Below are 13,921 nucleotides of genomic sequence, written 5' to 3'. Positions count from 1 at the left end.
CTCAGTGAAATGGGGCTCAACTCAACAATAAGGTACTCGACTGAATGAAGCACTATTCAACTCAAGATACTCAATAATACGCAACAATAAAAGATGTATTATATAGAAAACTTTTGAAACAGTAGAAAACAACTTAATGTATTGAAGAATACAATAACAACTAAATTTGTATATATTAAAATATAATATAACTTTGTGAGAGTTTCTCTAATCGACAATCATCACTATGAGCTATGTGATGATACATCATCTCGCCCACGCTGCCAGAAATGTCCTATAATTTGCCACAATATAAGACCTCTCAACTAAGTGGATCGACTAGTCTGTGCTAAAAAGCACTAACGAATCATCTAAAAAGTATGACCCTTTCTACCTACGCCGACTATATGGTTTATGGAGACTTCAGTTATCTGAACTCGTCCCCATATCGGTGCTCAATACTACTCCCAAAATATACTCAGCTCATATGTTTAAAAACATAAATCTTTTCGTTGTTTGATATTATTACTCAAAATCTTTCTCTGAAAAGAGATGTTACTCAATTGCTCGAAACTCTTTTTGGAAATCTTTGTTTCCTCCTCTTTTAAATGTGAAAACATTTATTCTTGGGAATACTTAGTTCCCATATATCATTTTAAACAAAATGAACTCGAATCTACTCTTTCTCAACTCAAGTAATCAAGTCTTAAAACAAGTTTAGAAAAAGTTGTAAAAGGCTTCTCAAATAGGGTTCATGCCGAATGATGGACGTGAACGACTCAATTCAAGGTTTTCAATAACCATACAAAGAACTCGATACTCGAAACTCATCAACTCAGAACTCAAGAACTTCAATGATACTACTCATTTCAAGAATGCTCAACTCATAAGGTTCATGCGTAATTATTTCCATGAACAACTCAACTCAAGGACTCAATGATACTCCTCATCTCAAGATTTCTCGACTCATATGGTCCATGTGGAATTATGGGCATGAACTACTCAACTTAAGGACTTCATGGATAATATGTAATCTCAAAAGGGTTTAGGAACTCAATACTCAAGACTTAGAACTTGAATATACTACTCCTCTCAAAGGTACTCTATTTATGAAGTTTATGCGGAATTTATGGGAATGAAAGACTCGACTCAAGGGTATACATAACATTATGGAACTCATGTATCCAACTCTTCTCATTCTTATACTTACTTCCTCAAAACTTATCTCAAAATGATAGTTGATATCAAAGGATTCACAATTGAACTCAAAGACTTTATTGAACTCTACTCTTTAACTCTTTATTGAATGTGAATTATGAATTCAAGAGTTATGGTTCATGATATGAAGAATATCGTGATGATAAATTAGACTAATGAATACATTCTCATATTCACTTGCTCGAGTCTTGAAACAAGTTACTAGAAGTTGTAGAAGACTCCACAAAAGGACTCAAAGGGACTTTCTTAGAGTGTTCGAAAGAATTCTCAAAAACTTAGCTCTTAACTCTACCTTGAATTTGAATTATGAATTATGAATTATGAATTCAGGGCTATGATCATTTTATGAATGATTTCTAGGTGTTTAGAAGTAGCTTAGAGTAGTTAGAATCGAAAATGAGTGAAGGTACCCTTCAAAAGAACTCAAACGGAGCAACCGATTGCAAATCGGACGGGGCAGGCGACCCTAGCGCTCTGAGTGGCACGGGGCTCCAGCCCCTAAACTTCAGAACATGATTTGGGGAGCACTGGCTGGTGTGGCGCGCCAGGCCCCAATCTAGAAAACCCGACAAATTTCTTTGCTCGTTTTCTCATCCTAACTCGCCTAGAATCGAATGGTTTCTTCCCCAATCACATGGATTTGATTACCAAACATAAGTACAGTCTAATATACTCAATACAACCCTCAATAAACTAACTTTGATCTCAAGAAATCATCAAAACTCCAACACAACAAGATTTATGATGAGCTTCAAGAACACTTCTCAAGAACTCATTAGTAACTCTAATCTTTCAACTCAAGAATGAATTTCGCTGAAAATAACATGATTGGCGTGTGGGTGAACAAACCCAATACTATGTAAGCTTACATACTTCTTAGAGATTAAACCCATTGCAAAAATCCGCAACAAAATATAAGACTCTCGACGAACGCTTTGATCCTCTCCTCTTTTCTCCTCTTTTCTCTTCTTGAACTCTCAACTAAAACCCTAGGCGTATATTAGGATTATAAAAATGAAACTAATTGGATTAGACCTTTAAAACCTTACTAAAAATGAATTAAATCTGATTGGGTAAGGAAAAGACCAAAATATCTCCCCCTTGGGATCATTCGTCCTCGAATGACGAATGGATTGGGTATGGAATAGGTTACTCTTACCAAGGTTTGCGTCTAATGGTATGCTCTTACTATATTCAAGCTTAACCCAAATTCTTAGGTTCAAGTTCTATACCTCTCTATAAGGAATCTCACCCGAAGACTATTACTCTTTACCACCACATTAGGCTTATATCAAGAACCACCTAATGTTTAACAACACCACATTCAATTTTAGTACTCTAACAACTCCATCGACTCTTATTAACCAATTCCTTCGGAGCCAACTAAGGGCCCTCCTTTAACTATTTCTCATAGTAAAACCTTATCCTTCTCTTTTGTAACCTTAGATGGAATTGTCACACTATCCTTATCATGATAAGAACACCAACATCCTTTTTCTAACATCACTTCATTACTAAAAGGAACTCTGGAAAATATATCTATCATACTCTTTGGGACTTATTACTATCTTATCCTCGAATGACTTGATTTCTTCCTATCTCCCCCTTAGGTCTAAGGCAAACACTCGAAAGCTATGAACCTATTCAACATTGACAACTCAATTATGCTATCATGGCACACATGAAAAAACATTAAATTAATTGGAACCTCATCTGGTTATATACCATCTCGACACGCTTCTTAATGCTCTTGTTACTCTTGTGACTTAGCCACACTTAGCTGCCCTTATCTAAAGGTTTGGGTCTCTCACTTGTACTACTCACATTCATTGCAACAACATCTCAATTCCTCACCTACTCTATGTCAAGTCTACTAGATCAAATCTCAAGACTAACATCATCACCCTCATGTTGTCATTCTTTTGATCATGCCACTCACCTCAAATTCAAGCCTAATGTTCATTACTAAATCCGAATATCAATGCGATTGCTCGCCTACTATATTATACCTCATTACTTGATCAATTCTATAACCTTATGAATATCATGACCCTCTCAAATAAATCATAAGCCTATCTTAGATCTATCACTTTATGAATAGTTTTGCTCTTCTATTCAACACTTACACTTGGTCATTACCTACACAATGACACTTCATCGCAAACTCTTTTCTAGCTGAAACACACTCTACCTCATATGCTGGAATCTTTCCAACTCACCACTTCTTAGTTTACCCATAAGGGAAAACTCTCCATTAATATCTTACTAGGTGCATGACTATAGTAACATAGCTTGTCGAAACACCATCTCCCTTACTTAGATTACTAAATCTCTGCATACTTTCCTCTAACTTTGGGATCTTTCACTACTACTGCTCATGATCTCGTAACTCATGTTACCTTTTCGGGTGAAAATACTACCCAAGCTCTAAACATACTTCCTCATAAGGATCTCAGCTGAAACAAGGCTTAGGGAAGAGAGTACAACTCACTTTTAGCTCAAACGCATGATTCACATGAATACGGGTGCATTCCTCTTAAACTCAACACTTAAATCACTCATGGGCTTCTCTTAAGCCCCTTTGGAGTCTCATGACTTCGTTAAGACTTTTCTAAGAGAAACTCATTTATAAAGAACTGACTTTGCTTTTCAACAACCTCTAGTATGATAGGTAGTCAAATGAATCTGAGAAATGCACGAGTATGAGTAAATCTCTATGACATAAGCTCTATTGCACGATTAAGAGTATGAAATAAGGGGAAATTTTCTGAAATGTTTGTAGTCCCTCATTTATAGAAATGGGCCCCTCACAACCATAAACAAGATCCTACTTGACAAGGCTTCATACACCCTAGGATACTTGAACTCTATGCTCTGATACATTTTTCTACATTTACTTGATACATTTACATCATCACAATCTCCCTTTCTTAGATTACAACACCTCTAAATGCATTCTTCTAACTCTGGAACTTATCTTACTATTGGCTCATAATATCGCAAGTTGCATTATTTTTTAGGTGAAAATACCATCTGAGACATTCTAAAACACACTTCCTTCATAAGGGTCTCACCTGAAACAAAGTTTATAGAAAGAGAGTCTGAGAGTACATCTCGCTTTTAACTCGAACGCATGAATCATATGAATAATAGTGTATTCTTTCGAATCCAAACACTTAAGCTCACTCACGGGCTTTTATTAAGCCCCTTTGCAACCTCTTGACTTTTTGAAGACTTTATCTTAAGTTACTTATGGCACAATTCTATTGCATGATTAGAGTATGAAAGAATATGAAACATCTCTTAAATATCCTTAGCCTCCTGATTATAAGTGTGGTGCACAACACACCCATAAGTAAGACTCTACTTGACACGACTTCAAAATACCCCTCACTTTCAAGCGTAATCTAGAATAAGCGTGGCCTTAAGCCAAATTTGTTGTAGTGATTTTTTGATGTGTAAAGTTTTGTGTATATATTTCTTTTACATGTAGAAATCATTGATGAAAGAAAATTGTTATGAAAGTAATATAAATTATTCAACATATAGATATCTACAGATAAAAACAAGAAGCCTCACTGAAAAAAGTTAGTAACCTACACAAATAAATGACAAAAATAATAATGAAAAAGGGGTACAGATAGTTTCGCTAAAGTGATTTCAAGTCGCAAAGTTAGATAGATGACGTTACGAGAATGAAGTACATACAATCCTTGAAATTTATACTCTTTTGGATGGTTATTATATATTATTTCATGCATCATAATATGTTCAAACATCAGATGGTTGGATGATAAAAAAAAAAGAGAAAAATTTGTTGTATCATAGTAAGAATTTAAAATGAATTATAAAGTCCTCGAGATTATTCTAAAATTGTAGATACAAGTTAAATTGTATTAGGATTTTCTATTATGATATTTTTTCACTTGTCATAAGTTACAAGTATATTTTATGAGTTTAGAAACGCTCTAGAACACACACAACTAACTTAAAATTTAAAATAGAGGTGCTTAATTTGTTTTTTTTGTTAAATATGAGTTAGACAGTAAGTATTTTCATATTGTTAATAATAGTGGAATGTCTTTATTAAGCATGCCTTTATTAGGAAATATACATAATTGAACAAGAGAAGATTTAGAAAATATACAAACACAGTAAAAAAAATATTTACCTCAGAAATTATCATCAATTTACATATAAACTTACTAAAACATATGTTACAAAAGAATGACACAATAATTTTTTTTCAATAATCCAATAACATAAATCTAACTAAAAAATATGTCGTTCGTAGTTACTATCTTTACACGTTGACTAACAATACAATGAACCAAAAAGAGAAATTTAACTAATAAGAAATGAGTTTTGTTCAAATCTACCAAATAAGGAAACATCATAAATATTTTTACTTTTTTGTCATTTGAGTTCATTTTCAACTGATACTATGATGATTTTATCGCTATAAATACATCTTTAGAATCACATTTTCTCTTACATTCTCAAAACAGAAGCTTAGCCATGAGAAGACCTAATAATGGCCGACGAAGAGTTAAAATGGCGAGGATGCAAAATGAAAGCAATTTACAAGTAACATTCTCAAAACGACGCGATGGAGTCTTTAAAAAGGCAACTGAGCTCTCCACTTTTTGTGGTGCTGATGTTGTTGTTGTAGTTTTTTCTCCTAGCAAAAAACCATATTCATGTGGACACCCTTCCGTTGAGTCTATTATGAATAGATTTTTGGGAGAAAATCCTTCGACTGATACTGCTGCTCCTAACCCCATCGTTATTGCTCAGCAAAATACTAATACTGATGAGATCAATATGAAGCTAAACAGATTGGAGATTTCATTGGTAAAACAAAAAATATAAGGAGATGCACTTCAAGCATCGAGGAAAGAAGCTCCAATTGAAAAACTCAGTTCCTTTGACCTTAAAAATCTGTGCAAGGCCTTGGAAGTTGGAGATGAAGAAATTGAAAGAGTAGTGAGCATAAAAAAGGAGCGTGGTTCTGAATCTCCATATCAAACCATTGGAAGTGCATTTGCTCCTCTAAGAGTTATAGAACATTGTTCGTCTGATTCCGATGAAGTGCCATCTGGATCCAATGAATATAATTTTCTTGTTTTAATTAAAATTCAATCACTTAATTTGATACTTATATAGTTAAGTTTGTCATATTAATGCTTATGTTTGTTCTATCTTTGATTTTAATTTATCTTTCAATATGTTTATCATGGAATGAAATGTGTTTTTATTTAGTACTTTCTTCGTTTCAATTTCTTTTCTTGTTTTTTTTGTCCTTCCAAAAAGGAATGTCTTTTTTCCTTTTTGGTAACTCTTGGTTTTTAATTTTCACTTTCCATGTTTAAGAACATAAGAATAAAGAGAACCTCGATGCATTTTCAATATCTTCAATTTAAGATTACAAGATACAAAAATATTCTTTATTTTCATTAATTCTGTGCCAAACAAAAATTAGATGAATAAATTAAATTGAAGGGGGTATGTGTTAATTTATCATTTGTAATATTCAAAGTAAGTGTTGAAAGCACAAGTAGTAAAAGATTATTGAATAAGACAATGGAACTCATGTCAAGTAGCTTAAAGTGCAAAATCTAGTTTAAAATAAATTGAGTCCTTATGATGTATCACGTGTATCTATATCTATATATGATAAATAATGTTACTTTATATTGACCGGTAAAGTTGCTGACCACTTAACATTTACTGATCCATTTTGGTAAATATTTAATATTTTTATAGTTAATAAAAGGCCACTAGACATACTATCTAGTGTTATTTATGGATAAAATGTAAAAATCAATAAATATATCATAACACTTAAATTCAAACAAAGAATTAAAAGATCCGCCAATCTTCAAATTCTTGCATTCCTAATGTATGTAATTATGAGTTCTCAATAAAAATAGTCTTAATGTAAGAACCCTTTTGATTTGATTAGATCTCTTCCTTCTCATTGCTGTAAAATAAAGGGAATATATGTAACGACCTACTCCCATCGTTATAGAAAAGCCAACGGAGAAAAAATTTGAGCACGAAAACTTTTTGGTAGTAACTTGAGAATTCTTAACCTAGTTCAAATTTGGACGAAATTGGAGTCAGTGAGCTATAGGGAAATCTGGTAATGAATGAGAGATCTAATTATTAATTTTATCACACGAGTAGATAGCTAAGACATTAAAGAATCCGTACGACTTTACGTAAATGAATTTGGGCGAATAAAACACCCGAAACTGACCTTAGCGTGAACGGATAGTTTCTGACTGTTATGGGTAGAAGGTGTGTTGTGAAATGGCGGTTGTGTCCCGCTACGGCGGGCCAGTCGCGACTTAAGTCAGAATTAAACCTAAAAAACGTCATAATTCTGCAAACATCGTTCTTAAGAGCTAGGAGGCGACCCCAGGAGATTTCTTGACATATTTCCACTACTTTAGGTGCAAAAGGTAAGGCTCTTACTCCCCTAATCCATTTTTTGATTCGTAGAACTTAGATTCTTGGTTATTAATCATTGGGGAGGGTTTTTGGACTGAATTGGATGGTGGGAAAAAACCCTTGCAGTACCTTAGGATCATGGGTTTGGTCTTGGGTTATTGGGTTTCTTATAATCTGGGTAAATTAGACCTTAATTATTGATCCTTACGTTATATTATTTGTTTATAGACCTAAAACAAGTGGAAAAAATCCAGAAAGGAAAGAATCAAGTTTCTTAGGAGGATTAAAGCTTGGTTTCAAGGTAGGTGATGGTTTGATTTCATGTTTGTGTGATGTATGTTAGTATTTGCTTCATTGTAATGCATGTATGTATGCAAATGTTGCATTATTGATTACATCTAATGCAAATAAGTATGAATGCATGATTGTAAGCCATGAATCAACACTTGATTGTATGATTATGAGAATGTACATTGTGATTGTGATTGTGGCATGTTGAATGAATCGAGTGTCACGTTCCGACACATTAACTGGGATTGGATGTTACGTACCGATATACATATTGGAACGGGTGTCACGTTCCGACCCACTAACTTGGATCGGGTGTCACGATCTGGCAAACTAACAATTTGGGTATGAGTTCCATGAGAGGACCATTGACTTGTCATGTATGTGTATTATTAAGAATGTGGAATGGTACATTGCTCATAAAAAGATTATTGATATTGTATATGTTATGTATATGGAATAGCCGCGTGATCCTACCAGTACACTGTGGTTGTGTACTGATACTGCACTTGCTCTTTCTTTGTTGAGTACATGGCATCTTCAGACGACTACTAACAGACCTCATTTAGGAGATCACTGAGCAAGATCGAATTCAAGGGTCAACAAGTTCTTTCAGGCTGCTATGGTGTAACACCGCAGAAAAATGGTAGGTTAACCTAGAGCCTAAGCGTGAGGTTTTGAGTAACTTTCCAGAGATGTTTAGACTCAACTAGGATAAAAAGGGAAGAGGTTAGCATCTAGGATGAAGTCAAGGACCTTAAACTACCTAAGAAAAATGAAGAAAAATAATACCTACCTTTGGTCCATTCGGCGATGGGCAATAGCATCGCCCATGTGCCTTGGCGATGTGCCAAATGGCTCCTCGCCTAGTGGACAGCCCTCACTCTTCCTAGGCTCTGGAAAATTGGGCGAGAGAGGGCATGGGTCGCCAATGGGATTGAAGATTCACACATTGGCCCTCCCCATTGCCTAGTGAGCTGCTCATTTTGGGAGCTTATTGGAATTTTGGGCGAGCCAAAGGTTCATTACGCGAGTTACCTAGTGCCCTTGGCAAGCCAATGGTGCCAAAGGGCGAGCTCCAGCGTGGGGAAAGTAAGTTTTTGAAGTTTAAGTAAGGGTATTTTAGTAATCTTTCCAAAATTTGAACCAGCACTTTCCCACTCTTTTCCTTACAAATATATATACTTTTTAAAGTCAAAATTCTTCCTTTGTAGTTACTCCCAATTAATAAAGGAAGAAACCCAAGAACATCATCTTTCTCTCTAGAAGATCCTCCATTGAAGAACACCAAGAACTTGAATATTAGGGCTCAAGGATCCAACTTCTCAACTCTAATTCGTGGGCAAAGCTTCAATTAAGGTATGAGGACCTTGATTCATGGAACAATTTTCTCTATGAAGCCCTTCAACTCTTGATTTTGAAATTGGTAACTTGTTCAAAAACTAGGGTTTTCATTCTAAATATGGGTTCTTCCTAAAAATGATTTTATTATGTTAATTGCATTATATTATGGATATTTTGATGTTTAATGGTGATTTTCATTATAAAATTTTCCTTGAACCCATGAACACCCCCATGACCCCAATTTCAAGTATTGTGATGGGTGTATTTATGCAAGATGATTACTATGAATTGTTTCTATGATAATTTAGTTATTGATTCTTGTGTAATTCATGCCTATTGTTGTCACACCCTGAGCTACCCCGAGACGCGGACACGGGACCTAAGACCACAAGTGATCCCAAGCTAACCCTGCTGGCATGATCATGAACATACTAAAGATAATAAACTGATGCGGAAGCTAAATCATAAATAAAATGAAAAGATGGGAAATACCCGTATACTATAACTGAGATAAATGATAACTGATGAGTTTAATACAAGGAAGATATTAACTCAATATTAAGTTGAATCTAACTATGTCTGAAATAAGCCTCTAAACTGACTAGAAGTGCTGGGACATGCCCCAGCTAAGTCTAGAAAATCTGAAACTAAAAGACTGAAAACTAAAAGATGACATGACTATTGTCCTCGAAGAATGAAGACTCACCACTAATGCTGCGGAACTGGAGATCGGGAACTGATCTAAGCGTGATCTGGATGCTGAGAACCTGAACCTACATCACGAGAAGATGTAGCGCACGTATGTGTCAGTACTTGAAAGGTACTGAGCATGCAGGATAGAGTAAAGCTGAAATAACATATAACTGAACAGAGCAATAAAGCAATGAAATAATCTGAATATGATATAGATACTGAAAATACTGAATATTGAGCTAACTGATGCAATGACCAAATTTATAACATACTGAGACTGGATACTGAGTGTACAGAAATATGGTCAATGCAATAGAGTCTGACTGAACAGTGGGAGCTACTAATAACCGACATAAAACCACATGAGCTAAATGTGGAGTCCGATGTATACGCCCCATCGAGAGGACCCAATATACCCTGCCAGAGGTATAGAGGCATGCTGGCGTGATCACTAAACTGATGTTGCCCACAGATGGGACTTACACCTACGTGGCTCGTAATTCTGGGACTATATGGGTACACTGAACCCTAGTCCAACTCGATATTATGCTACTCCCAATAGATTAAGTGATTAACACATTATGACTGAATTTCTGTAAGTTACTGGATAACTCGAACTGAACATACAAACTGAGAATGCAACAATTAATCTGATAATGATACATTAATAACTGAGGCATGTATAACTGAATAAATGAGATATCTGACCTAGCATGTGTAATTCAAGAACTAAAGAAATACATAGCTAGGGTTCTGAAATTTATGCAATAAATTGAGAAATAACATGATAATTTGATTTGGAACATGTTAATAGCTAATTCATGATGATCTACTGTAATTCTAGAAACCCTAGGTCTATTCATAATAAAGGAATCAAGAAACTGACTGAATTCTAGGGACCTAATGGGCGAAAGGAACCCACTAGTGAAATCTCACATACCTAGTGACGAATTCCACGAAGAAATCTTTCGATTTCGGAGCTGAAACTGATGGAACCTTGCTGTGTTCTTGAACTAGGGTTCTTGACCTTTTTCTCCTCTCTTGCTTCTAATTTTCTAAGTTTTGATTAATGGAACATATATTTCCTTTTGTGCTAAAAGTTATGACCATCTGAAGTTGACCCAATCACAATTTTCATCTAACTGGCTGCTACCCTCACATACGGTCAGACCTACAGACCGTGCATTCAATGACGGTCCGTGCTGGTCAACCATCAATCGGGATTGAAGCTGGGCTTTAGGGGAATCGATCCACGGACACAAACCACGGTCCGTGACCTGACCTACGGACCGTAGGTCCGGCCGTGGGTCAACACTTAGACAAATTTCTGGTTGAGTTCTGGGGGAGTTTGCTGACACGAACCACGGACCTGCAAGACGGACCATGGGTCCTCCTACGGTCCGTGGATAGTGCCCGTGAGTGCCACCCGCAACACCAGAAATTTGCAATTTGGTCTATTTTCGGATACGGGGTGTTACAATTGTAGTATCTTTAGGTGTAACTGGGAGACGTGATTCACGACCTTGAGAAAAGAGGTAAATTGCTAGGGTTTGTACATATGGATGCAAGATGTGTATAAACTATTGATTCATTTAGCAAGTAAATCTCCTATGACTAATGTGTAAAGTATGGTATTGTTGAAAGGTTGTTCTTCCCTTACCCTTATACTTGTTGATGCATGAATAGTCTAGGATGATGATAATGTATTGTGTTGATTGAAAGTCTATTTCTCATGAAAACATTATCAATGTAATGTGAAAGTTCTACTCATATGTTAATATTGATTCTAAGGTTGAAAGTACATTCTCTCCTTTAATGAATCTATGAGCTATTATGATGAATTGTATGAATGAAGAGTAGAGCACTCCTTCACACATGTAAATGAAATTTAAGGCTAATTATGTATAATTTGGGAAATAATGCTTAGCACCGAGTGGATATGGATAATGTGGTAAATGCCCTTCCTCCATTGCAATAGGTTGGGTCATCCAAGTGAACTCATGAGATGGAAACTCCTCGCCAATGCAATAGGTCGAGTTTGTAGAAGCAATCTCCCTGTCCCATAACTATGTTCCAACATAGGAATTTAGCTAGTGGATCCACCTTGAGGCTAAACATGTTAGTTCTACCTTAGGCAAGTAGGACACCTTCTTTCGGTGTGGGGTTACACGACACCGGATTCCATGTAGCTCACATGGTCTATGTTGGTTATTGATATTCTTCCCTGTATGAAAAGATAATGAATGAGACATGAACTAAACTATGACTTCTTGGTGAGTTTACTTAATAGGAGTGAGGGTATGGGACTTCACTTCCACATTGAACAAGTGGACTCAGTAGGATGATTATGGGATGGTTCTTTTATGTTATGATAAGATATGAATGTATGCATGTATGTTGAGTGGATAGTTGATATGCATGACTTTCCTTATGTTCAACTAATGTACACGACTATTTCTTTAATTGTGATTAATGATTATAATGAGGTCTAAAAATGATGTGTATGACCAAAGTAGCTTCAAGGGGGTGCTTAGTAAGGTTGGTATTATAGGATGTCAACCATACATTGCACAAGTGTTCCTTAGGGGTTACTAAGGTGATGACTTTAACATGTAATGAGCATAAAGGTGATTTTGGCTTGTCCTTGACATTGAAGATGTATGTTGGTTTCTAAACTTCATAAATGCATTCTTTTCAAATAAAATGTCCTTTTTATCATATTTCAAGGATTTTATGCATGTTTCCATACTTAGTACATATTATGTGCTAACCCCTTCTTTCTTCTACATTTTAATGAGTGTAGGTTCCGGCTAGGTGACTTTCACTCTGCTTTGAAGAAGACTTGGATTGCTTATCTCAAAGTTGTGGTGAGTCCTCAAGTTCGAGGACGGGATTTCCTATTTCTTAGTTTCATTTTGTATATTGTATATTGAGACCTTTATTGATGTAGAGGGCTAAGTCCCAAAACTTCGTATTCCTATGTTTTAGATGGTAAATGATACAAAGTCTAGATTTCCTATTAATTTCTTTTCTGAAAAGTGAAGTTGGACTTCGATTGAAAAGTTTAAAATTTTTCTGCATTATTTCTATGTCTTATGTAATGATGATGCTAGAGGCTTTTATGAGACCCCTTCGGGGTCGAGTATGCCGTGTTACGTCCAGGGGCTAGCCTTGGGTAGTGACAAACTTGGTATCAAATCATAAGGTTTTGGGAATAATATTTAGGTTGATGTCTCATGAAAGCATAAGGTTTTGGGAATAGTATTTAGGTTGATGTCTCATGAACCACGTCTAGTAGAATCTTGTTCATGAGTGTGAAGCGCGCCACACTTATGAATAAGAGGCTACAAGATGTTTAGGAACCTTTACTTCTTTCATTACTCTTTAGTCGTGCTTTGGAGTGCCAACTCTATAAAGTCCTTTCTCCTAACCCTTTTCTTGTGGTTATAGGCAATGAATACAAGAAGGGCTAATGCAAGAAGGGCACAAGAGGAGAATGTGAATGAGGAGGTTTCCCCTCAAGCTCCTCAAGACCCTCAAGATCCTAATGATGAAGGGGTCATGACTAATGTGGAGATAAGGGCGGCTTTTCAAACTTTGACCCAACTCATGACTGTTCAAACTTAAGCCATCACCACTCAAGCCTAAGCCATAAGGACCCAAGCTAGCTGATGAGTTAGGCCCCGGGTAGAGCCCAATGTGAGTACCATGACCTCACGTTTGAGAGATTTCACTAGGATGAACTCTCCTATCTTCTTGGGTTCCAAAATGAATGAAGACCCACAAGAGTTTTTAGAGGAGGTCTACAAGATAGTGGAGGCTATGAAGGTCACTTCAATTCAGAAAGTCGAGTTAGCTGGGTATCAATTGAAAGACGTGGCCCAAGTATGGTACACTCAATGAAAGGACAATAGGCCTATAAGGACGGGGCCTATAAGTTGGG

At 36.0% G+C, this 13,921-nt stretch overlaps 1 protein-coding gene across 1 annotated transcript; it reads left to right on the top strand.

Moving 5' to 3' along the window:
• Window positions 1–5,751: 5,751 nt before the first annotated feature.
• On the top strand, window positions 5,752–13,605 carry LOC125837843 (agamous-like MADS-box protein AGL29). The gene is made up of 3 exons (XM_049516914.1): window positions 5,752–6,051; window positions 6,148–6,288; window positions 13,429–13,605. The coding sequence occupies exons 1-3, from the start codon at window positions 5,752–5,754 to the stop codon at window positions 13,603–13,605; spliced, it is 618 nt and encodes a 205-aa protein (XP_049372871.1).
• The last annotated feature ends 316 nt before the right edge of the window (window positions 13,606–13,921 follow it).

Source organism: Solanum verrucosum, unplaced genomic scaffold, assembly GCF_900185275.1.
Source record: "Solanum verrucosum unplaced genomic scaffold, falcon-dt-bn FXZP01000262.1, whole genome shotgun sequence".
Classification (NCBI taxonomy): Eukaryota; Viridiplantae; Streptophyta; class Magnoliopsida; order Solanales; family Solanaceae; genus Solanum; species Solanum verrucosum.
This window is presented reverse-complemented; position numbering and strand designations above follow the sequence as displayed.

Bases quoted from the DNA above. Each gene is read 5' to 3' on its own strand.
- LOC125837843 (XM_049516914.1), top strand. From the start codon at position 5,752: ATGGCGAGGATGCAAAATGAAAGCAATTTACAAGTAACATTCTCAAAA. The intron at 6,052-6,147 runs GTAAAACAAAAA...AATCTGTGCAAG, and splicing joins ACAGATTGGAGATTTCATTG to GCCTTGGAAGTTGGAGATGA. The intron at 6,289-13,428 runs GTGCCATCTGGA...TTGTGGTTATAG, and splicing joins GTTCGTCTGATTCCGATGAA to GCAATGAATACAAGAAGGGC.